This window comes from Ictidomys tridecemlineatus, chromosome 4 (genome assembly GCF_052094955.1).
Source record: "Ictidomys tridecemlineatus isolate mIctTri1 chromosome 4, mIctTri1.hap1, whole genome shotgun sequence".
Taxonomy (NCBI): domain Eukaryota; kingdom Metazoa; phylum Chordata; class Mammalia; order Rodentia; family Sciuridae; genus Ictidomys; species Ictidomys tridecemlineatus.
Window position 1 is genome coordinate 175151603 of NC_135480.1, and position 24909 is coordinate 175176511.

Sequence of the window (24909 nt, forward strand, 5' to 3'; positions counted from 1 at the left end):
TCAACAATCAAGTCAAAGAGTCTTACAAAATGCTAGTGCTAGTAGTTGTTTGGGAAAAAAAATCAGGGGTCAGGTTTCCTCTCTTCCATTCTTTGCTCCTCTAAAAATTTAAGATTTTGGTCACATATAAACAAAAAATACATCACAACAACAACAACAATAAAACAAACTAGGCCCCTGTGGCCTTAATATTTTCAAGCATATTCTATCTTACTCAAAACAGCCTCCTTTGGTCAGAAGCTCCAACTGTCTACAAAAAGGGAGGACTAAAATACAGTGGAAGAAAGCTACATTCAAATCATGTAGTTAAAATAAGTATAGGACAAAACCATAGATAAGCTTGATCAAGCTCCCCACCTCCACCAGATAAAATGACATACAAAACATTTTGGGTATATATATGTTAGGCAAAATATTATATAAGGTGCCCCCCAAGATTTCCACTTCAGGTACAACCCTTCGATCTTATTTATGGACAAGACTGTAAATAAGACAGATTTCATATGCCAATATCAGTCAATTTTAAGTTGATCAAGAAGGAGATATCCTGGGTGGGCCCAAATTCATCAGAGAAAGTTCTTGAAGAAAAGGAACTGAGCCATTCTTGAATCTGAAGAGGATCTCCTACTAACCCTTCAAACCAAGCTACTACACTGTGCAAAGGGATACAAAGGAGGCAATATGGTAGGGACCTGACAGCAGTGTCTAGGAGCTGGAACACTTACTAGAGCAGGGGGCCCAGCAGACAACTCATACAAAGACTCCTGATATATGAAAATTGTAATATTATAGATTTTATGTTTTATAACAGATTTGTGGTAATCTGTAATAAATCACATAAAATTAACATGTATATAAAACTAGGATAAAATTTTTTCCTCTAAACTCAAGGGAAGTTTCTCCAGAATTTAATTATGAAAGAATAAAGGTATTTTAAATTTAAGCATACAGGAGTTTTTAAAACTTCAATTTGGCTGGCATGCCTATAACCCCAACAATTTGGGAGGTAGAGGCAAGTTCAAGACCACCCTAAGTAACTCAGTGAGACCTTATCTTAAATACAAAGGGCTGAGATGTGGCTCAGTGGTAGAGAACTTCTAGGTTCCATTCCCAGTACCAGAAAAACAAATCAAATCTCAATCTGGTAACGGCTAACTTCACGCCAGGAACTGAACTGGGCTAATATTTATGCACTACATATTAGGTTTAATCAACTTGCTTAAAGCCACATACCTCAAAAACAGCAAAATTACATAATCTGAACCCAAGTCCATCAGACACTAAGGTTCATACTCAATGTACTAAACTATCTTTTAGTTTAATCTTTAAAAGAAACATTCTTCTTTATAATTTTCTTTGGTTAGTAACAATTATTCCACAAAGCCTACTTAAAAATAATTAGTATGTTTCCTTATAAATTGTTTTAGATAAGTTTTCACTGATTCTTCCTCAGTTAAACTTGTAAGGTTAAGATGGGAGCAGTGGCACACTGTAATCCTAGCATTTTGGGAGGCTGAGGCAGGAAGACCTCAAATTCAATGTTAATCAACTTAGTGAGACCCTTTCTCTAAATAAAATACAAAACAGGACTGGGGATGTGGCTCAGTGATCAAGTGCCTCTGAATTAAATCCTTGGCACCCCCCTCCCTAAATACATACATACATACATATTGTTAAAGTATACCTGAAAATTGATATGAGTATTTTTTTCTAGCCTGGAAACTATTGAGCATTACAAAGATTTGGTTAACTTTAGGGAATATGAAGAACATGGAGAGTATAAAATAACTGTTCAACCTATTCTCAGGATGCAACCTGTACTTGCAAAAGCCCAGCCATGGAAATATCCCTGAGACAGGATTAAGTCTAACTCCTAGATCTTGTTTTTGATGTTTACTTACATATAACCCTATGAGTAATTACCCCCACATAATGGGCGGGGGGAACCTCACAGTTTCACAAGACTGTTTACAAAAAACAGTTTAACCTTTTAAGCCCCAATACTTGTTATTTTCAGAACAACTTTTAATGTTGCCTTTCTGTTTTGGTAGTCATATATAACCAACAATTTGGAGAGTTTGACAATTATTATCAGTTAATGTGCTAAAAATTACAGAATTTAGGAGACATTGTCCAGAATATATTCCTTCTAAAACTGCTTCTGATAACAGCTTTCTTCTTCATTCATTTGCATTTTCCCAAAAAAGGTGAGGCACAGGATTTGTAAGTACGTGACCCCTAGGGCAGCACTAAAATAATGCACTTTCTACAGAACAAGGTGCTCAAAGGCTTAAATAAACTGCCTTCTCCAAACTGGCCATAATACTCCACAGAAGGGAAAAAAAAATTGTTCACCGTTACTAGCAGCATATGGACTGGTCAAAAGCACTCAATCAAAACCGAATACAAAAAAGAAAAAACATCAGATGAAGAGGAGTCAAGGACTTAGTGTTGCCTCTAGCCAGTCCTTAATCCTCTAGGTCCAAGTCTTGGCATCGACACAATGAAGTCAAATCCAACTTGTCTTAAGATTCCAAATATTCTCATGTTTCCATGAGAGCAAATGTTAAACTCTTGGGAAGCAATTTGGCAGATTTTATGAACAATTTGAAAAGCATACCTATAATCTGCATCTGCAATCTTTAATCTGATAAATTCTGTTATGCTCCAAAATAAGGAAAAAGCAACATGAACAAATGTGTTCATCATCATAACACAATACCAACAATAATTTAAAAGTAACTTAATGGGTTTTTTTGTTTGTTTTGGTACTGGGGATTAAACCCAGGGGAACTTAGCCACTGAGCCATATCACCAGCTCTTCTCAATTTTTACTTTGAGACAGGATCTTGCCTGCTAAATTGCTCAGGTTCTTCCTAAATTGCTGAGGCTGGCTTTGAACTTGTGATCCCCATCTCAGCTCCCCAGCCACTGGGATTATAGGCATGCACCACTGTACCCCAAAAGCTTAATGTTTAGTAAGTAATTGCTAAGAAAAATTATAGTGCACCAGTTTGGTGAACTATTACATAGCCATTAAAAATAGCAATAAAAATGCATATGCTATTAACTAAGAGAGGAACAAAATCATGTAAATGTTATTATTAAAATTGGGGTTAAGGAGCTGGAGTTGTGGCTCAGCAATAGAGGCTTGCCTGGCATGTGTGAATCACTGGGCTCGATCCTCAGTGCCACATAAAAATTTTTTTCACAAATATATATATAAATAAATATATTTTTTTAAAAAATTGGGGTTAAGTTCCTGGAATCTCATAAATTTTGGATAAAAATTTAGAAGATTATGAAGAAAAACCAAGAATTCACTCGAAAGGGTAGGGATGAGGGTGTGATGAGCACTTGCCTAGCATGTAGGAGACACTGAGTTGATTCTCAGCACTGCAAATAAATAAATTAATAAAAACTAAAAAAAGCACACCAAATCTCCATGTCATATTCAGCATGTCACTTTCACCTAAAAGAGTACGTTAAAACAGGAACTCAACTACTGAAAGAATAATCTTCCAAAGTAACCAAACGATAGCATAGCCTGCCTTTTTTTAAATTTTTTTTTTTTTTTTTATGAATCTGGTTAGAATAAGACAAAGCAAAAAGTTTTGACCAGGACAGGGGAAAAAAATCACCTGCAGATCACCACTTAAGTCAGTGATTATGCTGGAGAAAGTGAGTGCCTAGGATGCACAAGACCCAGGCCTGGGTTTAATCTCCAACACCACAAAACAAAAAATAACAAAAGCCAGTTGTTGTCCACAAGTCCACCTCAAAATTGAGACAGGATAAATCACTGAGATATTCATTTGTACTGTGCCTGTTGCTGGGATATTCCCCCCACCACCACCATTCTGAGAAAGAATTTAGACCTCTCTGTTGCTTTGAGTACAGTTGTATCACTGGGCCTAAAGCAAAAGTTTCTTTAGCTTTCACTTTTTGGAAGCATAATTTTCCAAGAGGATTTTGCTAGTGGAGCAGGGGAAAGGACACTGGAGCCAGCAATGTGTGCCTCCTCAAGCCATGCAAAAGATTGGTTTGGATGGGTACAGGAATTTTGAGGGGATGATAAAAATATTCTAAAACTGGACTGTGTTGATGGCTGCACAACTCTATAAAATTTAACAAAAGTCAATGAATTAAGTGGGGCACTGGCTCAGACAGGAGAATCCCAAGTTCAAAGCCAACCTCAGCAACCAAGGGAGGTCCTAAGCAACTTGGCAAGATCCCATCTCAAAATAAAAAATAAAAAGCGGAGGCTGGGGTTGTGGCTCAGTGGAAGGGCACTCACCTAGCATGCGTGAGGCACTGGGTTCGATCCTCAGCACCACATAAAAACAAAATAACGTGTCTGCCTGAAACTGAAGATAAATAAATGTTTAAGAAAAATAAATAAAAAGGGCTGGGACTATAGCTTGGTGGTAAAGCACCCTGAATTCAATTCCCAGTAGCTCCACTCCTATCAATCAATCGATTACTGAGTGGATTTTATGGTCTATAATTTTACCACTCAATAAAGCTGCTTTTAAAAAGACATCAAATTTATGGATGTTTATGATTTTTTAAAAAAGAAAGAAAAAAAAACCAAGACTCTAATTCTGGAAAGCTGAGGTCCAAAGATCAAGGACGCTTCAGCAGCTTTGTGAGTCGCTGTCTCAAATAAAAAGCAAAAGGTCTAGGAATGTGGCTGTTATTTTTCCTACAAACACACATAAATACAAATGGCACACAATTGAAATGGTAAAAGAAATAAAATCATTCTATTACTTTTATTCAACTGTCAAAAGTTCTCTGAAAATCATTTTTGAAAAGCTAATAGGCACTACTAGGGGAAAACCATTAAAAAAACTTGTACTATCTACCTCAGGGATGATCATTACTCACTACTGCCCAATACTGGCAATTCTTTCTAAAAATAAACTATTATTCCCATTTTTGAGTTAAAGGAAACTAAATGGATCTATGTCTTTCTGGGAGCACGGCAAAACCAAGATGAATGAAAAGAGCCAAGTACTCCACCTCCTTGCACTTCCTTTCCCTAGTCCAGAGTTCCATAAAATAATGGGAGGGGAGATATTTGCAAGTTTGGAAAACAATGAGACTATATACATGATCCCTCTTCTTGTTTACTCCAAATTTCTTTCTCATTAATTTACTACAGAGTTCACGCATTTGCTTTATATCCTCTAGATTAACAGTGCCTTCTTAGGTATTTAACATTTCCTAATGAATAAACTAGAACAGAACTACAAATGGATGTTTACAATCTGACTGCTCTTAACCAATAGTTCACTTTTTCTCTGCTTAAGTACAATGGAACAGAAATGAAAACTGTTGTCATTTGATATGTGAATTTAGCAGGAAACCAGAAAATCAGTAAAATAACCCAGACACCATGGCACAATAAAAACGGATACAGAATTATCTTCCCAGCAAGATGAATTACAAAATGGGAGTGCCTAAACCAAACTAGGGGCAGCATGAAACAAAGAGAAATAGATGAAACAACCTAGTAGATAGATAATCTTTATAATCTTTTTTTTTTCTTTGTACTGGTGATTGAACCCAGGAGTGTTTAACCACTAAGCAACATCCCCAGCCCTTTTTATTTTGAGAGTGTCTTGCTTAAGTTGCTAAGGGCTTCAATAAGTGGCCTAGGCTGGCCTTGAACTTTCCATCCTAAACCTCCAGAGCTACTGGGATTATAGGCATGTGCAACGCTGCCCCACTAAGACAGATAAACTAGGTCTTTCCATACTGACCAAGCAACTGATCATTTCATCAATTTTTATCTTGATTTCTCTCTATATTTTACATGCAGCCTAAGAAAGAGTAAGAAATGGGTAAAAAACAGTGCTTTTGCCCATTTGCTACTGTTGGCAAGGAGAACACAATAGACCTACATTCTATATTATGATGCTACCAGATTCAGTTATGTCAGACTATGTCATTCTGTTTACTTTTCCTCATAAGTCAGAATGTTTTAGCACAGAAAATTCTCAGAATCTACTTGCTGATTTAGGTTAGCTATAAAAGGTATCAGAGGTAGAGGGTCCAAAAGTCCAGTTCTTTCTTATTTTGGAGGACCTGAGGTCCATGTGGCTAGTCGGTTGCAGAACATATTCAATTACAGTCTTTAAAACTTCCAATTCTCTTAGAAATGAGTCTAAAGAGAATATTATAGGAAGTGACTTTAAAGGGACCCTTATAAATGTGTAGATTTATGACTAAGTTTTCAAAGTGTGAAATGCATTATATCAGTTATAAGGCAGGAGGAACTCAGGTAAGGGCTAACTGAAGAAATAATACTCCTAGTTAAAATTCAAGTTATAAATTTTAATATCAAGTGCTCCACCTTTCCATACCCACATATTTAGGTTTCCATTGTTGACTTCTGTGTAAGTTGCATTCCTTCCTTTAGATGGTGTTCCTGAACAATTTCGCTTTGGTTTTAATTCTGCCGGTAAAAACCATGAGTGGATTTTGTTTGAAGCCTAAATTAAAAGATCTCCTTGCTATTTAAAGGAACTATGGTAAACATGTTACAAGAGTACCTGCAAACAAAGCCATATTGATGTGGCAGGCTTGGAATTGTAAGATAATAAATTAGTATGATGAGCATGTATAAGCGTTGAACACATTTTACTTTTCTGTTAAACCCACGGCTTATGAAGGGGGAAAAAAAGGCAATTTATAAGATGCTAGCAATGATTACATTTAAGTATTCACTTCTATTTATAGTGGAAGAATTAGCATACTCAACTTTTACTTATTAACATCACATATCATTTTTGCAACACAAAGAAAATCTCCTTCCCTTACAAGCAGTACACACCAAAACAAAAACTTTATTCTCTTCAGATATCAATAACCTGAAAAACTCCAATTTCAAAAACCAACCTCTCTCATTCTTCAGCCCTGAAAGGAAGAACTTCCATCCCCTGAGAACAAAACGCAGACCGTCCAGAAACCCGCAGGGGCAGAAGACCGGGAGAAGAGAACCCCTGTGACCGGGTTCTGCGTTCTCCTGGGTGACATCATTACACCTGCGCCTCGGCAAAGAGGGAGGGAGCAAGAGAGCCGGGCCATCTGCCAGGCGGCAGAGGGCCGGCGCTCATGCTAGCTGCGCTCGCACGCCTCGCCGCCGCTGCGGGAACAAAGAAGCTGGGGCACTCGGGCCAAACCTCCTCACGGCTACCACCGGCCCGAGGCCCGTCCCGCCCTCGCGCGGGAACCAACGGCCATGGCTGCCAGTACCTGTGAGGGGAGGCTCCGCCCAGCGGGGCTGCTCCCGCGGCTTCTTGCTGGGCCGCCGCCTCCTATTGTGACCGCTCGCCCAGCCAGCGGCCAGCTCGCCAGCTCCGCCGTCCCCGGGCCTCCTCACCCCCGGAACCCGGGCTCCGACTGAGGCGCTGTCACGGCGCTTCCTTCCTCCGGGCACCATCACACGGGCCGCGCCAAGAAACGACGGCTGCACACAGAGAGCTGAGAGCCGTCTAACACCTTGGACGCCCCATTCTCTCCGCCCTGCGCCCCAACTGCCCGGGGCTTCGCCACTGCCGCACCGCTGCACGAGGGGGCCCCGCCCCACCGCACCCAGCCTCGGCCCTCGCGGACCCGGTCTCGCCGTGCGCCGGCGCACTGGCGCACTGTTTTCCGCTGCGTGCGCAGACGATGCCCCTCCTATTCCTGGATGCTGCCCCCCCCCGCGCCCCGCCCCCTCTCCGACACAAACCTAGCAAGCCCAGTGCGCGAGACCGCCTGAGCGCTCCGCCCCTTTCCCCCTCAGTCCTACTCGCAGTGCCGAGTCCCCTTTGTTTCCACCCCGCGGGGGCGGGGCAGCGCTTGTCTCAGCGCGCTCAGAACCAGTTCCGGCAACAGAGCCTGACGCGCAGCGCCACTGCGCAGCCCCGCCCCAGCCCGTTGCGCGGGTGCTCTGGCAGCGCTGCCTAATTCGTTTTCTCCTAGGTATGTTGTTACTGGTGCTCGGTACCTACCCCTTCCAAATTCAGCAAACAATAATCTCATCGAATTCTCAAATACGTATTCTGTGGCCCAAGAGAATGAAAGTTTTTATTAATATAGACAAAATTGTCTCGCAAGGGAGCAAGCTGGTTGGAACCCAACTTGGACTAAAGCTTCACAGGTCTGATAGTTATTCAAACCTTGCTGCAGAGTGTGAAAATAAGGATGCAGACTGAAGTAGGCTTGGTTCCCGAAACTGTTCAAGATCCAAGAGAGAAGACTATTAATAAAAGCACAATAAATGATAAAAATTGTTAAATGGTATTGTAGTGGGGAGAGGAATTGGGGAGAGCATCATAGAAGACGGGAGCTTTCAAAAGTAGAAGTTAGAAGATTCCTACAAGGATGGTGAGGTTTTCTTTTTTGGGGGACGGGGGTACTAGGAACTGAACCCAGGGGCACTTGTAAGCCGCTTGCCCAGTGGGGTTGTGTATGTTTTAGGATGTCGCTAAATTGTTGAGGCGGCTTTGAATTTGGCAATCCTCCTGCCTGTTAACCTCCCCAGGTGCTGGGATTATAAAGCAAGCGCCACCATGACCGGAAGATGGTTAACATATTTTAAAGGTGACTAGGTCCAGTCAGCAGAATACCAAAGTTCTAATTCTTTGGGCATTACTTAAACCTGTTTCCTTCCCTCTCTGGACCTCAGCTGCCTCAAAGTAAGAAATGAGGGAATCAAGCTAAACTGATGTTTCAGAACCCTCTAAACCTTGTACATTCTATTTATGAAGGAAATAACCGTGTACACTTGTCTTCCATATCACAATAAAGCACCAGATCTGAAACCAAACAGCAAGTGCATACTAATTCCAGGGCAAAGGAAAGCTGAAATGAGATAACAGGTCCCTATGAACATATATCCCCCTCATCGGATCCCTACACTCTTTTTAATGTAGAGTTATCTGCCAGTCTTTCAAAATAGCCAGCTTGGAGATAATATCCAAATAATTTTTTTTCACTTGATGGCTCAGTTAAAGTCTCAATCACACCTTTAGGTGCACCCAGTAAAATTCATTTCTAAGCGTTGGGTTCCTCAACAATTCCCACTTCACTGCTGTGGATTTGCCTCACATTACAGCTCTTCCATCAGAATCTCAGCTAAAACAGAAAGCTTTTCATGCATAATGCTGACCACCCTGAAACACCTTTTCCTTCATGCTTGGATATGGGCTATTTTATGGGAAAAGGGAGAAGAAAATTGGGAAATGGAAGGTAAATTACCAATTATAAAAAGTGGATTCCTCCTGTGCTAATCACAGCAGCCAAAACCTCTTAACAATTGTCTTTAGTTCCTCACTCATAAGCTTAAGTGAATTTTTCTGCCATTCAGTCAACCTTTTGTGAGGAAAACTCCTTGAAAACCTTTCAAACAGTTAAGATCTTAACTGAGCTCTGAGAGCTTAACCTGCAAAGTCTGTCAAGATGTAAATAATGCTGCCACAACTCCAGGTTGGATAGTTTGAAGTTTCTACTACAATTTTTTTAAAGATTCCTTAACCAAAAAATCTAGTGCTAGTACCCAGTGGGCAAATAGGCTTTTAAGGTAGGTCAATTTCAACAACTAAATGACAAGGATTAAATTATATCAGAGCAGCTCCTCAACAACTAACTGTTCAATCAAAATTTTACTTGCTGTCTGTCCACAAAGGTAGAAAATCCTGTTGGAGAGATATTTAGTAAAGTTTTCTACAATGATAGAAATGTTCTACATCTGCACTATCCTAAAGGTAGCTACTAGCTAGCTACATGTATCTACTGAGCACTTAGATTGTGGCTAGTACAACTAGTGAACTGATGAAAATCCGTTTAAGAGGAACATATGGTTAGGGGACAGCATAGCATTTGTAGGAAAAGTAGTTGCTGTAGCAAGAGCTTTTTGAGAATTTAAGACTGCCCTTTACAACTGGTTTTATTGCTTTTTACAACTGTGAATGCCTACTAAAAAAATGTTCGGCTGGAGATAGGGAAATATTTAAGCTTTTAAAACAAAAACAAACCAAAACCAAACCTGCTTACCAAATAGGAAAATATTTAAATGCCTTCAAATGAGTCTGGTAGTTAATGAGATTGTCGATCCTGGAGTCCTGCCATTCTTAATACACAAGAATAACAGCAGCCATCACAAAACTTAATTTAGGTATCTGCCACTACACTGAAATGCACATAATTTTAGAATTAATCACCAAGTGAAGTTTATGTAACAGTCCCCTGCTTATTTGTTACAAGTGTTTTATAAATAAAAATAAAATAAACTTAATAAGAAATAACATCTTAAAGATCACCAAAAGAATGTCAGCAATAACATTAAAAATATATATTACTACATCATTATTTCTAATTATGCAAGATATTTCACAATAAAGCAAGGTGGGAACTATTTAGAAACACATAATACTATGTACTAAATAAATTTCAAATAGTTTTATTTACTTTGTATCCTTTCTGAGCTAAGAAAACACAATAAATATCAGAATGGAGACCAACTTCCTAAAACTTAAAATAAGGCATATTTTAAAGGAACACACACCAATAGATTTGGCCCTCCAAATCACTTTAGTTTCTTTAAATGAATAATTTCTTTGAATAAAATAAAAATCACTTAAAAATTAAAAGGCAAAATGGAAAAACTTTTGCAAATACGCAGATAATTAATGTCCCCCATAAAGTGATGACAAAAAGGAATATCCCCATAGAAGAGAAAATATGTGCAAAAAGACACAATTCAAAAGGAAAAAAAGCAATCTAAATGTCTTCAATTCTAAATCTCCACAAAGAGTGATTCTCCAGAGGGAGAACCATCATGTTTTTCTTGATCACTCCTAACAAAAGAAACACACCATTAATTTTTCCCACTTGAAAAATTGTTTGGGGTTTGTCTATTGTTGTTATCCTGTTTAAGAAATCCTCCAGAAGCTTGGAATGTAGCTCAATGATAGAGCAAATGCCTAGAATACCTGAATTGAGCACTACAAAAAAAGGAAGGAAGAAAAACAGAAAGACAAAGTCGGGGATGGATGTGGGTGGGGAAGGGGTGTAAGGAAAGGAAAAGAAACTTGCCAGACTGGGGATATAATTCAGTAATAGAATGCTTGCCTAGCATGTGCAGCAAGGGTTAGCTTCCCCCCACCCCAAGCAATACATACACACACACACACACACACACCAAAAAAAAAAAGAAAAAGAAAAAAAATAACAAAAAACCTTCCTCTACACTTAGATCATAAAGATATTTTCCCATATTATTTTCTTAGAGTTTTTATACATCCCTTTTCACATTTAGGTCTATACATGACCAGGAACTGGTTTTTGGTAAAGTGGTAACAAAGCTGGTTTTTGCTTTTGTTCCATGTGGACATCTGTTTGACACAGCATCACAAAATGGAAAAAAAAAACAAAAAAAAACTGTTGTTTCCAACTGCTCCTCGGCTAAAAAACCAAGTATTTATATACCCATGGGTTTGTTTCTGGGCTCAACAGTCTATTCTACTAATCAATTCATTCTTGTGCCAATACCACACTATCACAATTACTGTTGCTTTATAAGACCTCTTTTTATGAGTTAGCACAGGTTGTCTTTTTTATTACCCCCTAAAAAGTACCATGGCTTTTAAAAAAATTTCCACGGGAATTTTAGAATAAGAATTCAAAGGAAAGAACAGAATAGAGGAAAAAAACACAGGAAACTTGCTGAAGAGACAAATGAAGGGATACTGATATCTTCATAATACTGATATCTTCATAATACTTCTTATCTATGAGTCAGATGCATCCTTCCATTTAATCTTTAATTTTTTAAAATAATCTTTCACAGTATTCTGCAGTGGTGCTGCATATTTTAGTTCTTGGATTTGTTCTTTAAAAAAATACACAATTCAATTATAAATTACAATAGTTCATCTAAAAAACTTTTTGAATTTTTTAATTTACATTTATTTAGCAGAAAACAATGACTGTTGAATTTCTTTTCAACATTTTCATTTTCTGGTCTTACTGCACTGCTTAGGACCTCTAGTTCTAAGCTAAGGCAGTCCTAAGCTAAAGAGTCATGGTGAGAGCAGTTATCTTTTTTCTTATTCCAAATCTCAAGTGGAAACTTTCAATTTTTAAGTATTAGATTTGCAGTGGTTTTTTGTACACCCCTTTAGCAAATTCAGGGAGTTGGTTCAAATTTGGTAAGGTTTATTAAAAATTAGCATTTTTGTCAAAATTTTCTGCAATTGATAATTATGATTTTCTGTAAATGTATGATTTAGACTGGTTTTTGGCTGTTTGGGTTTGGCTTGTGAATATTTTGCTTAGAATTTTACATTGTATTCTTAATTGAGACTAGTGGTAATTTTCCATTTTTGAATGTCCTTGTCAAGTTTTATTACAAAGATTTTAGTTATGGGCTAGGGATGTGGCTCAAGCAGTAGCGTGCTCGCCTGGCATGCGTGTGGCCCAGGTTCGATCCTCAGCACCACATACAAACAAAGATGTTGTGTCCGCCAAAAACTAAAAAATAAATATAAAAATTCATTCTCTCTCTCTCTCTCTCTCTCTCAAAAAAGTTTTTAGTTATTCAGGGAGTATTCTCTCTCTCTTTCCTATTCTCTAGATGCACTGTTGTAAGATTGGTGTTATGACTCTTTTACATATTTGGGAGAATTCATTGGTTAGCCAACTGTATTTGAAATTAAATTACTTTAAGTGTCTGGTTATATTTTCTGTTTATTTCTAATGAAAACCAACTACAACCTTAATACATATTCTAAAGAAGATCTCATTCTGAAATTCACAATCTGCTTATGGAAAACCATCTCTGAATCATGAAGGGTACTGCTGCTGTAAGTACATTTTCAAGCATATGGCATAAACAATTATTACAAACAAATTTTACATAAATGCTACTTAATAACTATCAAACAGCAAATATAAATTTTTTGTGACCAATTCTGCCTTTCTAGACATCAAGAAAATCAAAATAATGGTTATCTGAAGGATCATTTTACAAAAACAGTGACTATAAGGCTATAGGCTCTTTCTTGTCCCGTCATACACTTCTATCATAACACCTTGAAGTATTTATTAAATGTCTATTTCCCTGTTAGATGGACGCTCAAGGGCAGTTCTCATTTCTGTTTTGTCTATCAGTGATATGCAAGTTTGGGGAATGGTGGATGACACAATGTACAAAGATAGAAAGAGGGCCATATTCTGTTGTAAGATATTGAAAGCCATGATTAAAGAGCCACAGATAAAGTTAATCATTTGTCTAGAAGCTGAAGAACCTTTCCTGTAGAGGGAAAATGCCAAAGTAGAGGCTGGGTAGAGAATGGCCTTCCTACTAGAAGTACCTGATCTTTACTAATGCAGACAGTTCCCCATTGGTTATGCTATCAGGAATAGAGATGTTCTGTCATTACACCCACCATCAAGTGTCCTGACTAAAACCTTACTCCAACAATCCCAACAACTATTCCTGAGTTAGTGGCCTCTCCTGTGTGTTCTAACATAGTATTAATCATGCTGTCTTGAAACTGTGTATTTAATTGACTCTGCTGCCTAACACACAGGAAAAACTCCTTGAAGCCAAGAACTCTCACTGAATCTGGCAAAGTGTCTACAACATGCCATGTGTTCAGTAAATAGTTCAATTAATGATATGTCAACATTTTATAGCAGTGGGAACTCCATTCTTCTTAGCAGTAAATTTCTAAGGAGAAGTACAAAAACAAAGGAAAGTGCACAGTGAAAAGATTGAAAAAGAAGATAAAAAGTAAACTTGAAACTTTTCCCTAAAGTTAGCTCTCTGCTCAATCTCCTAAGAATTTCCTTCCTTTCACCAAAACCAGCTAAAAGAACTTAATAAGACGAAGCTGCACCGAGGGCAAAAATGTACTGGTTAAGCAGTATCTACTAGCATACCAAGACTTGACCTACTATAAAATAATTTGCATTATCAGTTTCACCCAGAAGTGATAACACTTGCCAAACACCAGAAGGGGGCAGCAAAGGTTCACCAAAATCCAAGTCCGCTGAGCCTCTTGTAATAGCCAGTTTTCTCTGGCTTTGAGGTGGGAGAACCAACAGTTAGATGGTTGTTTCCACCATTCGGGTGAGAGATGACAGGAACCCCACTGCGCACTGCAGCAACTGGGGTAATGGAGGAAAGCTCTACGGCAGTAAAAGTGTGAAGGGGTAAAGCAAATTCAGGCTGAAGTCATCAGCCAAATCCACTGGACAGTAAGAGGCACAGAAAAGTTTACCACATATATATCTAGGTTATTCTTTTCAACAAAGCCTACTATTTCATTGTTAGGAATGAGCCATCCTTTGTTTTTAAAATCTTGTCTTGACGTTGGAGTTGTAGCTCAGTGGTAGAGTGCTTGCCTCATACGTGTGAGGCACTGGTTTCAATTCCTAGAACCATATAAATAAGCAAATAAAATAAAGGTCCATCAACAACTAAAAAATATTTTTTTAAATAAATCGTATCTTATATTTAGGTTATTTTTAGTGATTTTGCAATTACAAAAATATCATAAATATTCTTTTATATATGTATATGTTGGTATACATTTGAAAATATATCAATAAAAGTAAACTTTCTTAAAGTTAAAAGTTTATAAAGTTTTTATATTGAGCAGAGAGCTAACTTTAGAAGTTTAAAAAGTTTCTGGAGTAGGAAACAGCAAGCAGTGTTCATGCCAACTTTCTCTGAAAAAAAAGTATAACCCTAAAGACAGCAGCAAATCAAGCCCTAGAGAGAGAAAAGCCCTGAAGCCAAACAGGCCAATATATTTTGAGAGCAGACATATTTCATATCCAGTTTTTTAAGTTCTCTTTGTTATAATGTCTACCTGCTAAATCCTTGAGACTTATTATAGTTTATTAAATGCCATAACCTAGGAACTGGGTCCAAACTTAAGCCAAAGGAACATTAGTGAGAACAGCAATAGCTGTTCATAAAAAGCTGGTGACCCATAGGTCTTGGGTCAAAGGACTGGCTGAAGGGGTAAGCCTCAGAACAGATACCTAGGGAGTCCCACAGAAGTGCCTGAGAAAACAAGACAAAACTGGTCAGGTACAAATGAGAGGAAATAAAAACTAGGAATTAAAGGAAAATGTAACTTGAAAAGTCAGTTAAAAAAGGACTTAATATTTGACTATACTTTCATATATGCTTCAAGAAAAAAAGGATGGTACCAAGCACTCCTTAAGAAACAGAAGCATGGGCTAAGAATGTGACTCAAGGGGTAACATGCTCGCCCGGCAAGTGTGGGGCGCTGGATTCGATCCTCAGCACCAAATAAAATAAAGATGTTGAGTCCACTGAAAACAAAAAAATAAATATTAAAAAAAGAAACAGAAGCACAATTAATTCCTTCACTTTGGAGAAAACAATGCAAAAGCAGTTGCTAAGAAGAAATTCATGGGCATGAGAGAATCTGAAAGTTTAAGAAGCAAAAAACTGGGCTGGGGATGTGGCTCAAGCGGTAGCGCACTTGCCTGGCATGTGTGTGGCCTGGATTCGATCCTCAGCACCATATACAAACAAAGATGTTGTGTCCGCCAAGAAATGGAAAATAAATATTAAAAAATTCTCCCCCCCCCTCTCTCTTTAAAAAAATAAAAAAAAAAAAAAGAAGCAAAAAACAGAATGCTCTCTTAGTGGACCAGTGTTCATCTGGTTACTTCCACTATGTTTGATGAGGAACAGACTTTCCCCAAGAGAATCCTAATGGATCTCATTTATCTGGAGAGTCAATCTGGAGAGGATGACACATACTGCTGTAAAATTCTAGCATCTTCTATTCATGAAATGTAGAACCCTGCCTAACCTATGGTTTTGCACAGGCATTTGTAATATGTGGCAACTCTCCACAAACCTTGAGCCTTCCTCCCCATGCCACAGGCCTTTCTAGACTTCATATCTCAGATAAAAAAGGAAATGTGTTGCCTGAGCAGAATTCTACTCTGTATCACAAAACAGAAACCATAACCCTAAATAAAACACCTAAAGTACCACAACTCTTTAGGGAGTGAGTGTATCATTTAAGCTCCCACAGGAAGTTTATGCATCGGTCCCCTGCTTATTTGTTACAAGTGTTTCATAAATAAAAACAAAATAAACTTAACAAGAAAAGATATTTTAAAGATCACCAAAAGAATGTCAGCAATAATATCAAAATATATATTACTATATCATATTTCTAATTATGCAAGATATTTCACAATAAAGCAAGGTGGGAACTATTTAGAAACACATAATACTATGTACTAAATAAATTTCAGATACCTCAGAAAGGATACAAAGTTAATAAAACTAAGAAAACACAATAAGTATCTAAATGAAGACCAACTTCCTAAACCTAAAATAAGGCATATTTTAAAGGAAACACCCCTTTATTTTCTTTAAATGAAGAATTTCTTTGAATAAGATAAAAATCTCTTAAAAATTAAAAGGCAATATTGCAAAATTTCTGCAAATACACCAGATGATTATGTCCCCCAAAAAGTGATGACAAAAAGGAATATCCCCATAGAAGAGAAAATATGTGCAAAAAAGACACAATTCAAAAGGAAAAAAGAGAAATCTAAATGTCTAATAAACATGAAATCTATAAAATCTCAGTAGTTCTAACCTTAGTCACAATAAATATTAGTTTAGTAACAGACACAAATGACACTATGTATAATATTCAATAATGTCAAAAGAAAATGAGACAAATGTTCTCATATAGTTTAGGCAGAAACAAAAACTGACACATATGAATTTGTGAAAAATATAAAGAGAGAATGACTAAAAGTTGCCCATATCCTCAGACACAGTAATTCTAATGTAATAAATAATATAGATTTAAGAAATAACCTATCAAAGCTCATTACAAAGCTACAATGATCAAAAATGGTGTGGTACATGCATAAAGACAGATAAACATCAATGGCATAGAATACAAACAGCTCAGAAATAAACCTACAGATGTATGGTCAAATGATTTTCCACAAGGATGCTAAGACCATTTAGTAAAGACAGGACAACTTTTCAACAGCTAGGAAAACTAGATGTTCACATGCAAAAGAAGAAACTGGATCCTTCAAACCACATACAAAAATTAACTCAAAATAGGTCAAAGACCTAAACCAAGAGCTAAAATTATAGAACGTTTTTTTTACGAAAAACACAAGGGCAAAAAAGCTTTTTGTTACTGGATTTGGCAATGAATTCTTGCATATGAAACCAAACACACAGGCTACAATACAAAATTTAGACAAACTGGATTACATAAAAATTAAACATGCCTGTGTATGAAAGAACACATTCAACAAAAGAGAAAGTAATCTATAAAATGGGTGAAAATACAAAAATCATGTTTAATAAGGGATTAAAATCAAAATACCCAAAAAACTCCTACAAATAAACAGGAAAAAAAAAAAGAACCTTATTTAAAACTGGTAGGGGCTGGGGTTGTGGCTCAGCAGTAGATCTAGCCCGTGCAAGGCCTTGGGTTAGAGCCTCAGCACCACATAAAAATAAATAAGTAAAAATAAAGGTATTGTGTCCAACTAAAAAATACTATTTAAGATAAATAAATAAAACTGGCAAAAGACTTGAACAGACACTTCTCCAAAGATGCATAACAAATGGCCAACAACCAACAAGCAAATGAAAAGATGCTCAACATCACCAATCACAAGGGAAAAAACAAAGTAATGAGTAATGGGGAAAATGTGGGGAAAAAAATCGAAATCCTCTTGCACTATTGGTAGAAATGTAAAATGGTATAGCCACTATGGAAAAGAGTATGACAGCTCCTCAAAACGTTAAAAATGAAATTATCATCTGATCCACACTTCTGGGTATATATACCCAAAAGAACTGACAGCAATGTCTTGAGGTATTTGTATATCCATGGTCACAGCAGGGTTGTTCAAAAAGTCAAAAGGAGTAAAGAATTGGTTTTATTTATTTATTTAAGATAAATGTGGATGCCTGCTTATAATCCCAGCAACTCAGGAGGCTGAGGCAGGAAGAATGCAAGTTCAAGGTCAGGGAAAAAAATCCCAGGCCAGTCTGGGCAACTTAGCAAGATCTATCTCAAATATAAAAAGAGCTGGGGATGCAGCTCAGTGGTACAGCACTTGCTGAGCATGTTAGGCCCTGGATTCAATTCCCAGTACTACAGGGATTTAAGAAAAAAAGTAGAGACAGCCCAAGTGCCCATCTATGGATGAATGGATAAACACAATGTTTGATATATCAAATAATAGAATATTATTCAGCCTTAAAAAGAACATGAATGGGCTGGGGATGTGGCTCAAGAGGTAGCGCGCTCGCCTGGCATGCGTGCGGCCCGGGTTCGATCCTCAACACCACATACAAACAAAGATGTTGTGTACGCCGAAAACTGAAAAATAAATATTGAAATTCTCTCTCTCTTTCCTCTCTCTCTCTCTCTGTCTCTCTCCCCCTCTTTAAAAAAAAAAAAAAAAGAACATGAATGACTCTTGAGGACATCATGCTAAGTGAAATAAGCCAGTCACAGAAGACAAACAGTATATGCTTCAACTTATATAAAGAACCTAGAATAGTCAAATTCGTAGAAAGAATGGGGGTTGATGGAGGCTATGGAGAGGAAGAGAGAGTTGTTTAAAAAGAATACACCTAGGGGCTGGGGCTGTAGTTCAGTGATAGAGCACTTGCCTATCACAGGTAAGGTACCACATCAAAAAAAAATGCACAAAATAAAGGTTAAGTTCTTAAAAAAAAAAAAATACAATGAATTTCAGATGTACCAGATGAAAAGAGCTTGAGATTGCATACTAATGTGACTACACTTACTACTACTGAACTGTCCAGTGTCCCTGGCAGAGAGGGGCTGGAGCCTGGGGGAAGGGAAGCCATGGGTGGTCAGCAAGGGGTGGAAGCCAGGGGTAATCCAGGTACCAGACAGGGAGTGGCCAGCACTCTGTGGCCCTGTGGCCCTGTGGCCCCGTGGCCCCTAGCACACAGTTAACTCTGCTTTGATTGAGGGGTAGGGGTGCGATATATGACAACCACCACTACCCTCCAATGGCTTCCCATAAAAGGAAGAATACAGTCTAAACTTGCTACACAAATCAGCCAATCTTTTCAGTCTTTGGGCTTTTTCACCACCTTATCCTCCCTTGGAATGTTTGTTCATGACCCTGATTTTCACATGACTTGTTCCTCATTATTCAGATCTTAGCCTAAGTGTCATCCTCTCAAAGACCTTCCCCAACCCTTGATCTAGAACATCTGAATATTTACTAGTTTACAAATTCAATTTATTTTCTGCTCCTTCCACAAAAAATAAACACCTCTAGAGCATTCCTTATCAGTTTATTCCCTACTGTACTCTGGTGACTCAACTGATACATATCTGATTAACAAATGCATAATAGTGTCTTTAAAATGATCTGACAATTCTACAATTAAAGACTTGTTAAATTACCATGTTCTTCTGATGGAACATTATCCAGCCATTATAACTGAAGTTTCATATATATAGTGTGTGTGCAGATTCTATTTTCATATCCTACATTCTCTTCTTAAAATGTTACACTGATGTTCCTCCCCAGTTGTACGACTGATGGTTTCTCCTCTGAATTTGGGCAGACCTGTGACTATGTTGGAAATGATGCTTTGTGACTTCTAAAGCTAGGTCATAAAAAAGACCCACAGCATCTGCCTGGTCTTCTTGGGACACTCATTCTTAGAATCAAGCCCAGGCTACATATAAGTGCTTAGGCTGAGAACCTTGGGGAAGTTCCAGCTAACAACCATCAGGCACATGCGTGAGGAGGTCTTCAAGATGACTCAAGTCTCAGTCACCATTTGACTGCAACTGCATGCCATACTCCAATCAACAGCCACCTAGCTGAACATAGAAAATCCTGAAATCATGAAAAATACTAAAAGTACTATTGCCATGCACCAATAATTTTAGGGTAATTCATTACACGACATTAGAAAATCAGAACAATTTAGCTTGAATTCAATTAAACTATGCAGTGAAGGCAGAGACAATATTGAGGAGAAATGCTCAATATTCAATAGAATGTTTATTTATTGGCCTGGGTGCAATGGCACAAGCCTGTAATCACTGCGACTCAGGAAGCTGAGGCAGGAGAATCCCAAGTTCAAGGCAATTTAATTGGCTTATCAAGATCCTGTCTCAAAATAAAATATTTATAAAAGGGCTAGGGATGTAGCTTGGTGATAAAGCACCCCTGGGTTCAATCAATCAATCAAAAAAAAATAGAAGAAAGAAAGAAAAGAAAAAATAACAGTTATCCCCATTGTCCATATCAACACATGTAACTATATAAATGAGGACATGGGTGGGATTTGTTGTGTTTTGTTTTTAAGCACAAGGAGTAGAACAACAAAAGAGGTCTTTAGGGCTGGGGATGTGGCTCAAGTGGTAGCGCGCTTGCCTGGCATGCGTGCGGCCTGGGTTCAATCCTCAGCACCACATACAAACAAAGATGTTGTGTTCGCCAAGAACTAAAACAATAAATATTTAAAAATTCTCTCTCTCTCTTTAAAAAAAAAAAAAAGGTCTTTAACTGACAACTGACTTTTCTTTTCATATAATTATTCAGAGAAATCCATATTGAAAGACCACATATAAAAATTAGGTCATTTTCCCAAAGATGATTTAGAAATGGCCAATAAGCATATAAAAACATACTCAGCAACATTAATCATTATAGAAATGTAATACAACTACAATGAGATGGCACTTCACATTAACTATAATGGATATAATCTAAAACACACAATCTAAACACATTAGTAAGGAGAAATAGGAATGCTAATACATTGCTGGTGGGAATATAAAAAATGGTGCAGCTTTTTTGAAAATGGTTTTCTAGTTCTTCAAAACATTAAACAAAAATCTATCATGTGACCAAGTAAACAAAAACATACTTACATACAAACATTCATAGCAATATTATTCATAATAACCATAAAATGGAAGCAACCAAACACCCAGCAATTGGTGAATATGGAAAATGTGTTATAAATATTATTCACTCATAAAATGGAATAAAATACTGACTCACACTATAGGATGAACCTTAAAATGATCGTGCTAAGTAAGGAAAGCCAAACATGATGTTTTTATAGACAGAATGATCAGAGGCTGCCAGGAACTAAGGAAAGTAACTCATTTTTGAGTGTGGGTTTTGGGGGAAATAAAAATATTCTAAAATCAGATGGTGAGGCTGATTGTTCAATTTGTTGAAAATACTCAAGACCCTGAAATAAAAACCCAAAGGATAAATTTTATGGTATATGTATTATTCCTCAATAAAACTATTTCTAAAATATTTAAGGCATGTTTTCTGATGTTATAGGAACTAATAAATCAGCTTTCTACTCATTTCCAATTCTTTTTGTTTGTTTAACTGGTTGGGTTTTTTTTATTGCAATCCTCCTACCTCAGCCTCCCGAATCGCTGGGATTATAGGAGTGCGCCAAGTTCTCCTTATACTAATTTTTTTAATACCACAATGGAGGCACACTCAGGTAATCATTGATGAATCAATACCAATCAATGAAATTGACAAATCAATAAATTTGATTGTATGGATATAACACATTTTCCATATTCACCCTGTGTAATCCCCTCCACTGAATGCAGATGAAACCTTTGACTTCCTTCTAACCAGAGGAATATGACAAGAGTGACAGGATATCTTTCCTGCAATTATGTTTCCTTACATAAGACTCCATCTCAGCTGACTAGTGATTCTCCTATAGTCTAGAAGAAGAAAATAGCTTTGTTGTGAACTGCTTAACAAGAAGATCACAACAGAACTGTGGTCAGACTCTAGAACCTGTAGTTGTCTGGAGGCCAGTAAGAGGCCAGGGCCCTCAGTCATATGTCATGATGAAATAACTTCTGCCAACAACATGAATGCTTGAACATGAATCTGCTTGGAGAAAGCGGATTCTTCCAGAGTCAAGATTCCAGATGAGAATACATCCCAGTCAACACCTTGACCAAAGACTGTGAGACCCCAAGCAGAAGATCCAGATACAATTCAGTTATGCCTGAACTCCAGATCCACAGAAACTGTTAGATAATAAATGCTGTCTTATAAGCAACTGTATTTGTGGTAATTTGTTATACATAGCAACACACTAACCTTTTTTTATTTTTCACACTAATCTCTTAAATGATATTCTTTCTTCCAAGCATCTCCATCCTTTCTACAGTTGTAATTCTATCAATTTCTTCACATATTTCTAATGATTTTTGGCTTAAATATTTGGGATGTTTAGTCAGGCTGGGGTTGTAGCTCAGTGACAGAGCACTTGCCTAGCATATGTGAAGCACTGGGTTTGCTCCTCAGCACCACATAAAAATCAATAAATAAAATAAAGCATTGTGTCCATAAAAATAGAACATATTAAAAAATATTTGTAAGGGCTGGGGTTGTGGTTCAGTGGTAGAGTGCTTGCCTACCATGTGGGAGGCATTGGGTTTGATTCTCATCACCACATTAAAAAAATTAAATAAAAATATCATATCCATCTACAATTAAAGATATTCTTTAAAAATGGAGTATTTAGTACAAACAATATGAACTCTTTTCTTATGCTCTCATACAATCAACAGAGAAGACTTTTCAAAACATGGGGATTTTTCCCCACCAGCAAGTAAACAATGCTACAGCAGGAGACACCAGCTTGGTATCCTCTAATTTAATTCAGTTCTAATACCATCTTCCTGGAGATATCTTCAGATCTCACAGGTTGAGAAGCTCAGTCACATGCCCCTGTTTGTGACTATACTTCTGAGCAACCAGATATAAACTCAGGTTCTCGTAATGACCTCCTCAGATTTGATTAATTTGCCTACATACCTCAAAGAACTCTGGGAAACACTTATGCTTATCTGTTCATTATATAGGGTATTATAAAGGATTCAGATGAAAAGACACAGGGTGAGTGAGGCATGAGGGAAGGGGCATCGAGCTGTCATGCTTCCTCCAGATGCATCACCCTCCAAGAACATCCAGGTGTTTCGCTATAAGTAAGCTCTCTGAACTCTGTTCTTTTAGGGATTTATGGAAACTTCACTGCCCAGGCATGATTAAAGCATGGATAACCACTTCTTTCTCCCTCTCTCTCTTTTTGTCTTGCTGGGGAGAGAGCCCAGGGTTCAGAGCATGCTAGGTAAGCATGCACTGCTGAGCTGTATCCCCAGTCCCTGGTAACCATGTTTTAATGTAACTGGACAAAAAGTGTATGATCTAATGATAGTAGATTGGGTGAAGAAACCCAGCAAGGCCTGTCTGTCCAGATTCTTTAGCATTCCTTTCTTGTGGGGATGGGGCAGAACCCCTCTGAAATGGGGATCTTATCATCTACTATCAGACAAGGTAGGTCAAAAAATTTCTTTCTGGCCAGCTCCAAGGCAGGAGCAAAATTAGTCTCTATGACTGCCTTGCAGGGTGAAGTGGGTTTGTTTTTTTTTTTTTTTTTTTTGTAGTGGGGATTAGACGGAGGCACAATCTACCACTGAGCTCATCCCAGTTCTTTTTTTGTTTTTATTTTGAGACAAAGTCTCACTAAGTTGCTGAGACTGGCCTTGAACTTGCAATCACTTCAGTGTCCAAGTAGATGAGATTACAGGTGCAGGCCACCACACCTGGCTTATTGTTGGGGAGTGTATGAGCTAGGAACAAAATCCCAAAAATATATATCATGATGTCAAAGATGTGTTGGTTCATGACTGTTCTATTTTCACTATGCATTATGCCTTCTGACTCTTAGGCAGATTAATAATATATGCTTTGAATTCTATTCAAAATGTCACTTCTTTCTACCTGGTTGTATAGTGCTTGATAATTTTTTTAATGTGGTGCTGAGGATCAAACCCAGTGCCTCACACATGCTAGGCAAGTGCTCTACCTCTGAGCCACAACCCCCAGCCCCTAGTGCTTGATATTATCTTTATCTTTTCATTTTTCTATCATTTCAAGCATATCTCATATAAAACATAAGGTGAAATTTTGCTTTTTAAACCAATCTATCATTTAATTAACAACTTTGATACATTTACCTTTTTAATGGATTAACTTTGCCACATTATTTTGTTTATCCTTACTCATATTCTAAAGGTTTCTAAACTCCTTATTGAATTTTTCATTAATAAAGATTTTGGTTCTTCATTTTTCTTCTTTTGACTTAACATTGTATATATTATCAGGGTACAATGGCACACACCTATAATCCCAGTGATTTGGGAGGCTGAGGCAGGAAGATCCCAGCCTGAGCAAGTAAGAGAGACCCTGTCTCAAAAAATGGGTGGGGATGTAGCTCAATGGTAAAGCGCCCCTGAAGTCAACCTCCAGTACCAGGGGTGGTGGTAGAGAATCATGCATGGCTATTTTTATTGTATAGGTTGAGCATCCCTAATCTAAAAATCCAAAATTTGAAGTGGTGGGATACTCACAGAGATCTATGCCAACATTCCAAAATGTGAAAAACTCTCAGATAAGGGATACTAAACCTGTGGTGAACTTTATTTTTTATTTTATTTATTTATTTGTTTGTTTGTTTGTTTTTAATGTGGTGCTGAGGATTGAACCCAGCGCCTCACACGTGTGAGGCAAGCGCTCTTTCAATGAGCTATAACCCCATACCAAACTTTAATTTTCAATACTTTATTTATCTAATAACATGAATAAAATAATTCTTTAGTTCTGTACTACTCCTACCACATTTTAAATAGACAAAGACTGTTCAGTTTTTTTAAAAATCTACTTCCTATCTTAAGCTAGTGGGACTCTCCTCACCAAGGAGAGTCCCACTAGCTTATCAGTGGACTCATACACATGTCCCTAAGAAAC

General features: G+C 37.7%; 1 protein-coding gene across 7 annotated transcripts in view; it reads right to left on the reverse strand.

Moving 5' to 3' along the window:
• Nucleotides 1-24909, reverse strand: part of Rnf38 (ring finger protein 38) — a 130154-nt gene that overhangs the window by 48898 nt on the left and 56347 nt on the right. The window contains exon 1 of one of the 7 annotated variants that reach the window (XM_078047832.1): nucleotides 6907-7033. The exons of the other annotated variants lie outside the window; for them this stretch is intronic. Within the exon in view, the coding sequence (XP_077903958.1) occupies nucleotides 6907-6915 (9 nt within the window). The 5' untranslated portion in view covers nucleotides 6916-7033. Of the gene's footprint in view, nucleotides 1-6906; nucleotides 7034-24909 lie in introns of those variants that run through there. 7 annotated transcript variants of the gene reach the window in all.